At 41.4% G+C, this 16,613-nt stretch overlaps 1 protein-coding gene across 1 annotated transcript in view; it reads left to right on the top strand.

Moving 5' to 3' along the window:
- The first annotated feature begins 771 nt into the window (after positions 1–771).
- The window catches only part of LOC126252267 (uncharacterized), a 640,413-nt gene continuing 624,571 nt past the window's right edge, over positions 772–16,613 (top strand). Inside the window, exons 1-2 of the mRNA XM_049953140.1 lie at positions 772–847; positions 952–1,121. Of these exons, the coding sequence (XP_049809097.1) occupies positions 772–847; positions 952–1,121 (246 nt within the window). The remainder of the gene's footprint in view (positions 848–951; positions 1,122–16,613) is intronic.

Here is a 16,613-nt window from a genome sequence, read left to right as displayed (position 1 = left end):
GTTGAGTGTACGGTATGGTGTCCGTCCTAATATAAAACGTTGAACATTCCTCTATCCAGTGACATGCGCAATGTTGTCCTATCTTTCATGGTTTGACCGTAATAAACAACTGATAGCTATTCCTTCTTTTTAAATCACTCTGCACAGTTAACTAGAGTCTTACAGTGTGCGTACACAAGAGCGAGTGGGCACACGAAAAAACAGGAAGCATAAAAGTAAGAGTTCAGAATCGTGTATTTTCAAACAGTAATATCACACCTAAGTGCGTCCAGGGAACATTACGTGTCTCAAGACAATATAACGATACGTTAAACAATTATCCTTTATTTTATAGATCACTGATTGTTCCTAATCTGCATAGGTGTATCATGTTTGATTGAAACCAAATTGATATTCAGTTACAAAAGACGGATAACATTTATTATTAAACGTGGTTAACGTAAATGAAGTAGCAGCTGCAAATGTCGACGATAGTTCATTTAAGTAATGTTTTCCAATAACGCTTATAAAATTTGCAAAGTCTACGTTTAGAAAATTTACAGGGAGGTAGCTTACCGGGAGGGGGTGGGGGGGTGGGGGGACGACTTTGAGCCTTAATGCTGAGTGATTTGAAGTGCGTATCAGTGATCGTGGCAACAATCTTGTGCGAGATGCAGCGAATGTTCCATTAGACGGGATGTTAATTTTGCAGATCAGTAGCCGAACAGATTTGCCGTAGTAGTGAGGCACGGTTCAATTAGACTGTAACGCTGATCCTTCCAGTCGGCCGCGATGCAGAGCGCCGTTTTTTTTTACTTTTTTCCCCCTCCGCCGCCGCGTAATCCGTGCGCCGAGTCGGGGACAGCAGGTGCGCGCGCGTGCGGCGGCCCCTGTGGTGGGGGAAGCGGCCCGCGTGGAGGGGGAAGCGCCGGCCGGCGCGCGCCGCGGCTCAGTCTGGGTCAGTAGGCTGAGCCCGACACGTCTGGTTGCGGTGTGTGCAGCCAGCCAGCTGTCCGTGTGTGCGTGCGCGCGCCGCGTGTCCCGAGTCACGGCGGCGGCCGCTCCGCCACGCCTCGTCTCACCTCGCCACTCCACCTGCTGACCGACGACTTCGAAGCCGAAACTTTGCGCCACTGATTGAGGTAGGTGGCTCCAGAGCAGCGGCGAGTCAGCGAGCAGTGTGCGAACCTCGATCTCTGACGTCTGTGGCGTTACTGTCAGCTGTGTCGTCAGTTCGGTGTGATCCCAATATTATTGCGGCTATGGACCCAGTAGATGTTGAACGTAGGTGGTATACAGCAGAATTTTTCATCCCCGTTTTCGGATAGGCATATACTGTTGGTGATGACGCGAAGTTTCGTAGTAGAGCTGCCGTCAGCCTGATGAGGGGGGTGGACAAGATTTTAATAGGCATGGTCCAGTTGCATTTGATGAGCGTATTTATTCGTCTTGATAAGCGTCTCTTTCTCTTCTATTACACGAGGTACGGCACTATTTACTTTGACAATCAAAGCAGTGTGAAAGTGAATGTTAATTTTAAGTGCCAGAGGAGGTCGTTTGAATCAACTGGGAATTAAACTCAAAATATTTATAATCTGGTTGTTACGTGCACATATGAAGAGTTAGAAACCGAGCATAACATCGCTTAAGTCGTTCGTGAAATGCTAATGATGCAATAGTTTCCCTGTCTTCGTCTGTCAGAAACTGTAGCTATAGTGGGGAGAAGTTTCGTCTTATACTGGACACAATTCATTTATTTTCTCTTGCCCATGTGTTTTCTTTATATTACCTGTCTATTACCTTGTCTAACCCCTAGTCATTAGTTCATCAAATGACAGTTGTAACTGTGTGATTATGGCCGCAACCAGTCACTTTGTGTGGTTGATTACTATCGTAGAACTTATGCGTACGTCACGGTCACAACACGTCTGTCTTTGACTTTGAAAAGAGTGTGAATTAGATTTACACACCACACATCCACATAGTTGCTGCCAGACACTCCACGTTGCCAACTGCAGAGAGGTTCTATTGTGCGGTATACACCGCTCTAAAACTTCAAAACCTACAAGTACAGGTGGATAATTCAAGAACACTCAGTGCAAAATTTCCCTGCGCGAACATTCCAAAACAGTCGCCCGCCAACACAATGCGTATGTTATTTTTTTTCCGTTTGTTTATTTGTGGCTCAGTTTCAATAGTATTTTAATTTTCTGAACTAATTAGTAAGGAAGGAATTTGGATAATCAATAATATAGCATAGAGTGCTATCCAAATATACCGTGATTCCGAGTATTTTGTTTTTTTAAAAAGGCCACGTTTCAGATTCGTCCCCTCGTTGGCTAGGCAATATCCTTAGACGTGGTAGCTTCCAAGAAAGTATCTAACATGTTTACACACAATAAGTTGGTTCTGGTACTGTTTTAATGTCCGTTTACGTCACTACCAAGCGAGCCGATCGCATCTGTTTCTCTAACGTATCTATGAAAATGTTGGTCGTACATCGCCAAGTCGTTCCCGCATCCCATTGCAATATTATCTCTGAGCTTCCGTGTGCTTACTGTAGTTTATTATAGTTTAGTTCAACACGTATTCGGCGCTAGTTTTACAGTGCCACGTGCAGAGACGTAATTCATCAGCATCCTGTACCGTAACAATTTTTCCATTAATCGCTTCACGGCTCTTTACAATTCTGTTAATACTTCCCTCGCTATTGAAATCTTTGAATACACCCATTTGTGTCATTGCTAAAGGTCGCTGTAGTCACGTAGTCTTGGGGAGCCGACTTATTCAGCGTTCGGCAAAGCGTGACAGAACGATAGAGTTTGTGACACTTGTGCGCAGATGGAATGAGCTGACATTTCTGCAGAGCCCAAGACACTTCAAGTAGTGTTTTGTCTTCAAATTCGTTGGCTTCGCCAACTAACACCGTCACCTTCCAACTTAACCTATACCTTGAGCTAAGCTACAGATGAGTCTGTCACCACAGTCCGCTTCACATTCATTGGTTTCGCCAACACGCAACCAATCTGTCACATTCAAAACCTACTCGTCCGAAGATGTGCAGATCAGCTTGAAACTAGGTTTTTCAACGTTTCATCGTACATTAAACTAATTCCTGGCAACAAATGTGGACTGCAGAAAGATGCACTCTACCGGTAGACAGGAAACCATTTCTTAATGTGTCTGTATGTATCCTGTGAGAAGCCGCTTATTCCAAGAAGAGTTCCAGACACCGCAGAACTGTCTCCAAGAAGTTTGCCCGCGCTAGTGTGCTAACCTCGAACAATCTGCTGCGGATAAGAAGCGTGTAGAAATAAGTTCGCTGCTGATTGGTGTGTCTTCCAAGATCTTGGGCGTGACGCACATTAATAGGTTTTATTGCGCTTTGTGAGTAAAAGAGGGCGTTAACCTTATTCCAGTTACTGGCGTGTAAATTAAAGAACGTTGTAGAACAGGGACTAAATCAATGAGGCAGTGCAGTTAAGAAACATATTCGGAAGGATGGACTTCGCTCTCTACGGCCTTCCTGATTTCCGTAGTTTTCTAAATCATTACAGGCAAATACCGGTATGGTTCCTTCAAGAACGCGAGACGGCCGACTATCTGTCCTATACACATACAAACATAACATTGTATTGTATGTGTGTTTATTTTTATTGTAAAATGATAGTTCCTATCTCATAGGGAGAACGTCACTGGACGAATAAATAAATCAGATAATACTGTAGAACTTCTTTGCTTGCTGTTTCATGAAGGATTATCGTCGTCACGTAAGTGAAATCTTGTAATACAGTAATAGTTACAGGAGGCAGTTGTTAAGCAAAAGCGCCTAATAACAAGTCGCCTAGAATCACACCTGCGTTTGGTATCTAGTGGGTAAATCAGTTTCATTGACTACTGCTTCCAAATAAACCGCGTAGCAGTAATAATCTTTGACTGAGCTATCACATGTTGTAGGTTCGTAATTTGTACTACGGATCACTCTTTCATCCCTAGACGATAACGTCTATATCTCCGAAGATCAAATTATCTCAGAGAACGTAATTCAGAAACAAGACAGTAACCTCGACGCATGAGGCCTTAGATATTTTTTCCTGTGAGTGTTCTTTCGCAAAAGAGGCAGAATAATTGAAAGTAAAAAAATGATTTGTTTTGCAACATAGGAACAGAGGAAGAAAAGTGTACACCGTGCATAAATAAGAACATGAATACGACACAATTTTCGTTAACTTTTTTAACAATGGAAAAGTCAGCTCCCTTAATAAAGAAAATAATTGTATGAGAACGAAGTCTTTCTGGACGGTACTGTTGTAAACATTCTAGGCCGCCTCTCCGCGTCAGTTCAGGGTAAAACCTCAAGCTTTCGACAGTTACTTCCAACAATGTGTAGAGTCCTAGGAAGACGAGATATGAAACATATTTTACGGTTTCCTATAAAGATGGAAATGCTACAGATCCTTCAGGACAGTCTCTCTGGATCCCTTGAGAGTGCGGAAGCAATTATATCCGCGCCATTCCCGACCGCTGTGCCGAACATCAACGGCGTATTAAAAATAGAGACCTGGAGAAACCGGCAGTTGTGCAAAATCTCACACACAAAATAGTGTTTGACGAAACAAACATTTTGTCCCAGGCTCCTGCATACTGGGGTTCTGTAATTAAATAGGCTGTAGAAATAAGAATGTTTGAAAAGAACTTCAACCGTGACGGCGGATAATAATATTTGCGGTGCATGGAAGCGACCTCTCCATGAAGAGGAGGTAAAGATACATTCGTTGCAGTGTTTGGAAATCGTGGCGACACCAACGCAGACGATGGAGATAATCGTCGAAATCTCGAGGTTTTACACTGAATTGACAGCAGCAAGAAGTCCGAGAATGTTTTATACATAAGAAAGTAGTTTTTGATGTTAATTGATACCTAGAAAGAAAACAAAAAGCAGTCTATATTGTAAAAGGGAACGTAGTTTGATTTGCTACGTATGTATTTTCTTTCACCAATGAATGTCTACCTTTTGAAATGTTTGTATGCCACTTTTCTTTTGAGCAATGTAGAATTTTCATCATTTAACCTTTAAGAACATGCGTTATGAATTTTGTTTTGACCATTAACATACTCTATTATAATTGCTACTTCCATAATTCTGATACTATATTCAGATTTTTTTGCGTCACGGATGGTATCTCAGTCTCACGTTCAGCGTTGAGTACAGGGCTACCGACACACCTCCATTCACTACGACCTTCCGTTGACGTCCAGTAGGAATGGGCATTAAGTTAACTTTTTTTTTCGATTGGTCTTGCAGTTCTTATATCGAACAACTTAAGTTGGAAAGAACACACAGAAAATGTTGTGAGGAAGGTTAACCAGAGACTGCGTTTTATAGGCAGGACACTTAGAAAATGTAACAGAGCTACTGAAGAGACTGCCTACACTACATTTGTTCGTCCTCTTTTAGAATATTGCTGCGCAGTTTGGGATCCTTACCAGGTAGGATTGACGGAGTACATCGAGAAATTCGGAAGAGGAAAGCCCTTTTTGTATTATCACGAAATAGGGGAGGGACTGTCACTGAGAAATGATTCGGGATTTGGGGTGGACATCATTAAAACAAGAGCGTTTTTCGTTGCGGCGGAATCTCCTCCGAATGTGAAAATATTTTTTTGACGCCGATCTACATAGGGAGAACGGTCATCATAAAATCAGAGCTCGCACGGAAAGATATAGGTGTTCGTTTTTCCCGCGCGCTGTACGAGCATTATTGTTGTGAGGGTCGTTCGAGGCACTTAAATGTGATTTGTAGAGTATCCATGTTGATGCAGACAAGTAAAATTGCGTTTAATATGTCGGTGACGTAGACATCGGGCTACGCTACAGATCAGTCTGTTACCACAGCCTTGGTTCCGCATTCACATTCGTTGGCTTCAACTCTCAACCAGATTGCCACCCTCAAACCTAATCCAGATATCTGACTACACTACAGCCAGATCTGTCCCACAAGCCAAGATTTAAAAGGATGATGGATGAGTTTGCTATTCAGGCGGTAGTCTGTACACCGTCGTAGACTTTCACTCTCTAAGACAGATGCACTTTGTTTGTCTGCTTTCTTGTCAAATATCTCCAATTATTATTTCCCCAAGCTTCGCAAAAATGTCATGACAAGACAATAAGTAGAAACTTGTTAGCGGCTCTTTCGTTCGAAACTTAACAGTAAATAAAACGCATTATTGTGATTGAATTTCGGCTCACGCCCCAAAATTCAAGGTTCCTCTCAATCCACTGCATGGACGCGCCGCTTTACCTTTGTGATGAAGTAGATATCCGAACTTCTTGTGACGAGATGTATTGAGATGGACGTAATGTTGTTTTATCATGTGTGCTTGGTTTTGAGGAAGAGCTGATCCCTGAAACAAGAGGCCAAATGGTTTTTCAACGATACCTTCGGAAGAGCAACAGGAAATAATGAAACATTTACTGTAACTTAACCTGTTGACTAGTTACAAGATGGCTGCAAACGGAGTGATTCGTAAGTTAAAATGCGTGAGCACGTGCGGTGCACAGATCTACGTCGCACTCGGAATAGTGCCCGAAGGCTGCGCACGTCCTATTGATTCTTCTCGGCGTGTCCTTGAACAAAACTCTCACCATTGGCGTTTCGTGTCTCTACCGATTAAGTAACGGCTCATTTGCCGGTCGCAACTGTGCACGTCCCTTGGCGGGAGAAATCATGACTATCACTCCGAAGACTTTATCTGTCGTATAGTCGGTGGCGGTTGTCTTGTAGCTGATTACAGATGGCTGGGCTTAGCTGGAAGGAAGGAGTTGCTGCTGTGCATTACGTGTCAACATGCTGTCGCACCGTTTACAGGCGGCAACGCTCATGGTATTTGCGTTGGAAAACGCGTCGCCTGTGGAATTCCGTTTCACACGCCGCGTTCCTCACGTGCCAGCTGTCTATACGCGCTTGACGGCTATCGGATGTGCTTATGTCGGAAGGACATTTGTTATTGTTTCAAATACGATAGTACACTTCCTGTTTAAGTTACGATAGTTGTTGTTAATGGTGAACTAGTTTGAGCATTCAAGTATCCAGTTTTCGTGTGTTTATCACTAAGTTTACTTTGCCACCCGCATAAGGTTTTCTGTAAGGGAATTTCCCTATAACGCTTCTGGTTGGGCATATTTATTTATTTATTCATACAGCCATCCACGCACCCCCCCCCCCCACACACACACACACACACACACATACATACATCTGAGATCACATTTCAATGTATGGGATTTTTCATATATATATATATATATATATATATATGTGTGTGTGTGTTTATTTTCATAGTATTATGAAAAATCCCATACATTGAAATGTGATCTCAGATGGATATATATATATACTATAAGAATGCTTTAAGACGACAAGGCAGGTGGTCGGCCGTGGGCTTTGTGAAGGAACCGTCCCGGCATTTGCCTGAATTGACTTAGGAAGACCACAGCAAACCTAAATCAGATTGGCTGGGCAGAGCTGAATATGAATTCAGCGCCTTAACAACTGCAGTGCCTCATTCGGTTTGTCCCTTTTTTACCAGTGTTCTTCGATAGAAACACTGTTTTAATTTTCATCTGCACACACATCAGCGAACCCGCTTATGACTTCGGAACCACGAAATTGCTGCTGTGCGCTTTGTACTTAATTCAGTTCCTTCGGAAAATTGATCTCCAGATCTGTAAACGTGTCACTCTTCCCAGTACACATTTCAGTATCGATTCTGGAAATGCGGTTTTGGCTTGCAATTTTTAGCTTCCACATTCGGTTTTCTAACGCACTTGAGGTGTGATTGGACTGTCAAGTGGCTCCTCGATTTTTAAAATGCTTGTTAATGTGGATGAAATGGGTTCAGATAATTTACTTAAATGACGAAAGTAACTTGTATATATAAAAGACTTAAAACCAAAAATATTTCGACGTATTAAATTGGGCTGGCAACCTTACGGAAGGTGGTCTTTAGATTTCAAGTTTAAGATGTCGGCTGAGCTTAAAAACACAATTTTCGACCGATGTGTACCACTAGTAATAACTTACAGCTGTGAGACATGGACATTGTGTTCATTGTTAGAAAACTGACAGTAGCTCAGGGATGAATGGAAAGATTAGTGTTGAGCTACACAAAGACAAAGAAATCAGTAGATGGCAGACGTTTAGGAAAGGTCAGTGGCATTACGGAAGGGGTAAATATCTTGAAATAGCAATGAGGTCGTCATGTCGTTCCAAAAAACGATGGTATATCGACAAAACAAATAACTTAACTGGAGCCGGATTCACCAAAAGACCGGGGGGGAAGACCACCGGAGAGATGGGACAGATTTACGAAAGACTACGGAGTGCGATTGGCAACGGGAAGCTCAAGATCGGCCGGAATGGAAGAACTGTTGGTATAGTACGTTGCATGCAGACTCAGAGGCCACATCACCAAGCGATTATATTGATGATGATGATGATGATGATGATGATGATGATGATGATGATATGACACAAAGCAGATTTTATTGAAGTGAAATTCTGCCTAATGCAAGACACTGTTTGATTCTTTTTGTTTCATCCAAACATATTTCAGCACATTTTGTTACCTTCAGCTGATTTCTTTTTATTTGTTTTCTTCCTGAAACAGGCGGAAATTATTTCCACTTTACGTCAGCATACACGAAAACTTAGAGGAGCTAAAACATCCAAAATATGATTAAAGTGATACATAAATGCTGTTAGATATGTTGAATGGGCAAGTTCTAACTGCTTTGCGACAACTCTGTCCTGCATCACTGGCATCTTTATAAAATGCTATACTCACTTCCGCTTTTAATGGCAAAGGCTCATACACAGTTAGTGGTTGGTGACAAAACATTCACTAATTATGTGGTCAAGATTAAGAACGTCTTTATCCATTATTAAGAAATTTCGAAGGCGCTAATAATGACGTTTCACCGCGCTGAGGAAATCGGTACTGCTTATTTGCAAACATCACTCTTTCTTTTCTTTAATTGGTTCTCGGGGAACCGATATTTGATCGGCTACACGGAATCAAGTCTGACTTTACGTTCAAGAAGACAGTGAAAATCGGTCTTAGAAATTAAATTTTTGTCTCCCGCAAGTTGCTTTGGTTGTAGACATGGACTGTGCGGCACGAAGGAGTATCACGCTCTCGGAATTGAACCCTCGTTGACTCGCCAATTGTCTTAAAATTAAATGAGGCATCACGACTTATTTGCATAAGTTAGGTGCGTACTTAAGGGTTACTGAAATATAGTGATTCTCAGTTATTACAAATATTCATATGAAATATTTAAGTTCTATAAAGTTCTAACGGTATTTCGTTAATTCGTCTCGTACAGACACATTCGCATAGTATTTAGCGCTATCGGGCCAGGAAAAAAGTTGTACACAAACTTAGGAAATGTAATTTCATCTAGCTGGCCTTAGCTTCTCGGCCCAGCGTCTTGACATGACTATTAGGTCGCATTTAGAAGTAATTATCATTAATAGGAGAGCAGTCTGCATTATAACACAACACAGCGTTGTTAAGAAACTGGTAAAACTGATGCCATCCTTAGTGAAATCCTCTTTGGTTATGAACCGAGTGGCCGCGTTGACTTGAAACGCTTTAAGGAGTTTCGTACTCATAGCCAGAAAACTAGCTTGTGGCAGTCTCAGACTTCCTATTCAAACAAACTCGATTTTAATCTGCGTCGGAGGATATCGTGATCTTGTATACATGAATGAAAATTTAATCCATTTTTCCGGCGCGGATAGGTGCCTCAAGCGACTAATGAGTAAAATTTTACTCATTTGATTGTATTATCATTTCTCTCTCGAAATGAATGTTTATCTTTTAAGTGTAATCCCCTGTAATGAGTGCGTGTAAAAAGTACTGTTCATGTTATTGAGAGTGCCACATAAAGTGAAAGGGCGATATGCAGCGCCGGCTGTTAGCGTTTTCTTCTTTAATATCGGTAGAAGCGTCACTTTCACATTGTTATCCCATTACGCAGTGAATTACTGTCTGCCTTGTTACCTGCTCTGCTCTATAAATTTTAATTCAATAGCGAACCAAATCAGTGACAAGAAATGGTGCACGGTATAGGGGCGAACGAATGACTTACAGATGCATACATAAAATAAGAGTAATGTTTACAGTGCTGCTTATTAATCACGATGTAGCGTGTTGGGCAGGTCATGACTCATCTGAACTCGTGCAGGCTTCTTAGAAGGTAGTTCTAAATGCTGCCAGCAGAACTTGTTATGATGTTAGTCAAAACCACAAATGGAATAAGGGAGGCAATTGCATCGCTGCAGAAGCGGTACTGCTATAGTTGCCCGCGGCATCAAGTGAACAGCGCGAAGAGTAGTTAGGCGGGGAATTGCTGGCAATTCAGTAGGAGCGTTTTGTTCTCGGTACTTGCAGAAGGGCGAGGTTAGTAGTGACCTCCTACACGTTATGTAGTATTCATAGTTACGGGCAGTGACTGCATCTGAATGTCCTCATTTTCGTAACTTCTCTCTTCTCCCCCACCCCCCACCCCCACCCCCTTCGTGACAAAAATGAAAACTGAAGTGATTGAGGAATGCAGGAATAACGACGAAATGGATAGCTACGCCTTCATTTGTTTTCGTCTGTATTGTTTCCAGTACTCGGCAAAATGAAATGTCATAGCTCTGTGCTCTATATTCCTCCGTGGATTACATTTCTCTACGAACGGTGTCAGGGACGAAAGAAACGTAACTCCTAAATCAGTCTGCAATATTTTATACGTCAGTTCATACGTAATCGTTAAATTGCATTACTTATTCAATAGATACCACGGAACGAATGTTGGTTTCTGGGATGTGGAGAGAAGTCAAAGACGGACATTTTAGTCAGTATATTGAAATGACATTACAGTATGAAATATTGTAGCATTACAGTGCTAATTATACCTATGAAAATCTGAAACAAATTTAACACTTAATGTGAACATACAGTAGAGTTGAGCTGCAGGAAATTCTTTACTTCAGCCGTAAACTCCACATTTAATATTCTCTGGTATTTTATTTAATACATGTGTACTCATGTCCTCCATTTCTTTCTTACTAAAGTTAACTACTTGAAGCCTTTGTAGAGGTCGTTTTTGATACTACAGTTACATTCATGCTTTTCAGTATATTTTGAGAAAATAGAAATATTGGTCACTAACAAAGAAGACTAATAATCAGTGTGCGTGTCATGAAGCGGTCATCAAAATACAAAGTCTTTTTGAAGAAGTCTCTGCAGGGTGTTCTAGAATGAACGCAAAAAACAAATTCTTATTACATGCTCTTCTATTCTGAAAAGTCGTTCCCTGTAAGTTGAGTTTCCCCATATAATGATTCCGTACCTGATTAGTGAATGCAGAATAAACTATGAAAAGTTTTTTCAGAGTCCACTACCAGTCACAAATTTTTCTTGACTTACTTAAATTATTTAATAAAGCAACAATTTTCGCGGTACAAATCTCAACAGACTACAACGGCAAGATAAAAGACATGGTGATATTGTAGATGTTCTTTACAATCTTGGCGTGTGCTGTAAAGAATAACGTCAGTGTTAGTATAATCTTTCGTTAAATGTACCTCGCAACTTTTTGCTTTATTAAATAATTTAAGTACTGTAAGTCAAATATAATTTATGTCTGGTAGCGGTCTATGTAAAACCTCGATACTTTTTAAACAGTCATGGTCCATAAACAGTCAATATGGCTTTAAATTGTGGAATAAACTAGTTTCTTCCTTTTTTAAATCACCTATAACATTAATAATGTGTACTGCTAACGTAGTAGAAGCAAAGGGGCTTCATTAATTCTAGCCTGTGATTTACAAAAAAATAAATTTCTACTTCTTGTACTTCATTGTTCGAGAAACCTGTTTTTATAGCTTGTGCAGTTCTATGAGAAGCACTGAACTGCATCTACTCAGTCTTGTCAGAATGCTGCCTTGTCAGAATGCTGCCTGTTCAGGAAGAGAACTGATACTGATCTTTATTTCTGCGCTTGTCCCATCTGCTAAAAGGGGAAAAAATGAAGTCCTCTGATACTGCAAGTGGAAGTTAATTTCTGTATATCGGAAAAAAATAGAGGACCACAAAATCGAACCTTGTGGTTCAGTCTGTCTGCTTCTAATTCTGAGTGCCTAGTGTTACGTGATTAAAATGAAACTGATACACATTGATTTCTGTCTGATCTTACACAACGCAGGCGTTAGACCGTAGAACGTGATGGAGACTGTGTAAAGGAATAGTAAATGTAGAAGAAATTTTGACTGATATTGTCAGCAAATTCTAATTGTTAATAATAAATACGTTCTGAGAAGAACCTTGTCGGCCATTATTTATTGAACGAATCTCTTGCGAGGACCATGAAAATATTCTGAAGAGCCAAGCAGAGAGAGATCCACTGGTCTTGTCAGAATCATTACTGCAATTGCCGAAACTTCTGAGATAGGTCAAATTCGAGATCAGGGTATGACCTTGATTCTACAGGCACAATATCCATCTGAAGTTCAGTTATCAGATAATTTTATCGCGTATCTTTTTTAGCAGAGAACTCGCTTATCTTGAATAAACTGGTCTTGGTGGGAACCAGCGTAAATTCTGCAAACACCTCTTACGTGAAATCTTAACTCTGGCTCTTCGTACGGTACAGTCAGAGGCATGCACAAGGATGGCTTGTCTAGAGTCGCTGTTATTATTGACTTTGGAAATGCTTAGCTTCATTGTCGCACGAAAGCCTGTTAAATAAAATGCTTTGCCCCGTTTGACTAGACTGAGCGCTTCTGTATGAACTAAATTATATGCCAGGTCACGAGGCATCCATAAATGCTCAGGGACTCTAATAGGGGCATTTTCATAATTTTGTCAGTTAATGATCTAAGAATTCAGAAATATCTCACAGTCCAGACTGTCATAAAAATTGTAATGACAATTACTCTTACCTACACAGATCAGGGGTCAGAGACTCTCCAAACTTCGTGCAACTCTACACCAGAAAGTGATTTAAACGACCCATTCTTGTCGTGCAAAAGACTAAGTTGAAACACCAATTACCCACTCATCTTACAGAATCGTCGCACCAGAAAATTCAAGGCTTTACAGAAGCATCGTGAAATTTCTAAGAGGTGTTAACCCGCACATTTGTTTATTCTCTTTGAGAGGCCGCGCGGGATTAGCCGAGCGGTCTAGGCGCTACAGTCATGGACTGTGCGGCTGGTCCCGGCGGAGGTGCGAGACCTCCGTCGGGTGTGTGTGTGTGTGTGTGTGTGTGTGTGTGTGTGTGTGTGTGTGTGTGTGTTTGTCCTTAGGATAATTTAGGTTAAGTAGTGTGTAAGCTTAGGTACTGATGACCTTAGCAGTTAAGTCCCATAAGATTTCACACACATTTGAACTTTTTTTTTTCTTTGAGAGCTTCTGCTTTGTGAACTTTTTTCAGGTAATAGCCCCATTCTTTAGCTTGTTTAATCTTCATCCTATGAAATACATAGTAGAACGTAAAGATCAGGTGACTGTTTCACTTAAGAATAGATGAGTGGATTTGTATTTTTTAACTTTTTTACAAATCAGTAATGTAATACAGACTGTATCAAAAAGATCATATGATTCGGCATATCTATATTTCTGAAACTAATAAACATACACAATTGAATTTTGTTTTTTTGATGAACAGGAAACTGTTTTTTCAAATCTTTTCATAGCTGTTCCACACGCCCCCCTTGAGACGCACGGCGTATGTCAGTTCGGTAGTCAAATTGTTCCCACACTGCAGCGAGCGTATCTTGAGTTACAGCTTCCACAACTGCTGTCAAGCGACGACTCAGTTCATTTATTGTTGGTAACGAATGCACATAAACAAAATCTTTTATAAGTCCCCACAAGAAATAATCACAGTCAAATCCGGTAACCTTAGAGGTCAGTAATGTAAGGCTGAATCATTTGATCCAGTACGACCGATCCATCGTTCAGTAACGCTTTGATTTAAAAATCCTGCACTTCCAGATGCCAGTGTGGCGGTACGCCATCATGTTGCTAAATGAAGTCGTTAGAATCAGTTTCCAACTATGGGAAGAGGAAGTCCTCAATCTTATGGATATGTGCTTCCTGTTACAGTGTACTCGACAAAGAAAAATGTACCATACACCTTTTCCCGTGAAACTGCACAAAATATATTAAATTTTGGAGAGTCCCTCTCACGTTGTAAAACTTCATATAGTTCTTCCATACCCATATTCTCACATTATGACGGTTCACCTTTCCATTTACATGGAATGTTGCCTCGTCACTTAACACAAAGTGTGGAAGAAAACTGTCATCCATCTTTCCAAGAACGAAATTACAGAACTCCACACGTTGTTGTTTGTCACGTTCACGAAGAACTTTCAGTAGCTGAATTTTGTATGGTTTTATGTGTAAACGTCGATATGGTTTCATGTGTTAACGTCGACGCCACACATGCCAGACGAACATCGGGGACATGTTGAACTGTCGACCTGCACGGCGAACGAATTTCTGCGGACTCCTTGTGAAACTATGGCGGATGCGTTCGACGTCTGTGTCAGACACTCGGGGACACCTCGGCTATTTGCCTTTACACAACCAACCTCTTTCTCGGAATTGTTCATGCCATCGTCTAAAGCTCTGTGCTGTGGGAGGATCCACACCATACCTAGTACAAAAATCACGCTGAACAGTTATTACTGCTCCGCACTGCGCAAAACGTAGAACACAAAACACTTTCTGTTGCCCCAACACCGTTTTTACTAGGACTGAAGTGGGCGCACATTGCTGCTACCTAGCGCGAACCGTGGAAAAAAAAAAAACCTCGAGAGTTTGCTTTTTGCAACAGTACGTTGTTCACCCACATATCTCAAATAACATAATATTTACGATTTTTTAAATTCGGATGATTCTTTTTGATGTTGTTGTTGTTGTGGTCTTCAGTCCTGAGACTGGTTTGATGCAGCTCTCCATGCTACTCTATCCTGTGCAAGCTTCTTCATCTCCCAGTACCTACTGCAACCTACATCCTTCTGAATCTGCTTAGTGTATTGATCTCTTGGTCTCCCTCTACGATTTTTACCCTCCACGCTGCCCTCCAATGCTAAATTTGTGATCCCTTGATGCCTCAAAACATGTCCTACCAACCGATCCCTTCTTCTAGTCAAGTTGTACCACAAACTTCTCTTCTCCCCAGTCCTATTCAATACCTCATTAGTTACGTGATCTACCCACCTTATCTTCAGCATTGTTCTGTAGCACAACATTTCGAAAGCTTCTATTCTCTTCTTGTCCAAACTAGTTATCGTCCATGTTTCACTTCCATACATGGATGGCTACACTCCATACAAATACTTTCAGAAACGACTTCCCGACACTTAAATCTATACTGGATGTTAACAAATTTCTCTTCTTCAGAAACGATTTCCTTGCCATTGCCAGTCTACATTTTATATCCTTTCTACTTCGACCATCATCAGTTATTTTTTTTCCCAAACAGCAAAACTCCATTACTACATTAAGTGTCTCATTTCCTAATCTAATTCCCTCGGCATCACCCGACTTAATTCGACTACATTCCATTATCCTCGTTTTGCTTTTGTTGATGTTCATCTTATATCCTCCTTTCAAGACACTGTCCATTCCGTTCAACTGGTCTTCCAAGTCCTTTTGATACACCCTGTATAATTGTAGTTACAGCAGAGCAGCAGCAGTAGTAGTAGTAAATTATTCTTCTCCTCTAACAGGTTCTTCTAAGTTACGTAACTGCTTCCTTTCCGCACGTTGTATTGTCTCCAGCTCCCCCTCCTTCTGCGCTCCCCCCCCCCCCCCTTTCAATATCAGGTGTACTAATATGATTGATGCATGAACTGAACCGTAAGTCACCAACTTTGCATTTTGAACCAATGTTCTAGAAATGCCCATTTGGTCACATGACATATACCCAAGCTGTAGTCAAATTCGTTCCATCTGTTATGTAGCTACATCGTGTGAATGGTCATCACAGCAGCGTTGATGCACTCTGAGCTCTTCGTGTTCTTCGCCGGCCGCGGTGGTCTCGCGGTTCTAGGCGCGCAGTCCGGAACCGCGCGACTGCTACGGTCACAGGTTCGAATCCTGCCTCGGGCATGGATGTGTGTGATGTCCTTAGGTTAGTTAGGTTTAAGTAGTTCTAAGTTCTAGGGGACTGATGACCACAGATGTTAAGTCCTATAGTGCTCAGACCCATTTGAACCATTTCTTCGTGTTCTTCGCAGTTGAGGATAAGTAAAGACAGCCCTTAATGTACCTCCGAAAGGAAAAAGTCACAAGGCATTAGATGAGGCCATCTGCGCGGCCGAGGGAACGGGGTCATATATTTATCACTATTCGCATTTCACCGTTGCTGAAATTCGTCGTTTAGGTGGTGACGAACATCGATGGGGGCTCCGTCTTGTTGGTAGAGGAAATTCTCGGAATGAGCAGTCAGTTGCGGAAACAACCACAAGCGTAACGTGTGGTAATAGGAACCCGTCACAATCTTCTCATAGAAGAATAGCGGCCCCTACAGCTTCGTCTGTGACACTGCCTAGAAAATATTAA

The sequence above is a fragment of the Schistocerca nitens genome, chromosome 4 (assembly GCF_023898315.1).
Source record: "Schistocerca nitens isolate TAMUIC-IGC-003100 chromosome 4, iqSchNite1.1, whole genome shotgun sequence".
Taxonomy (NCBI): Eukaryota; Metazoa; Arthropoda; class Insecta; order Orthoptera; family Acrididae; genus Schistocerca; species Schistocerca nitens.
The sequence above is the reverse complement of the archived record's forward strand: the minus strand, read 5'-3'. Positions and strand labels throughout refer to the sequence as shown.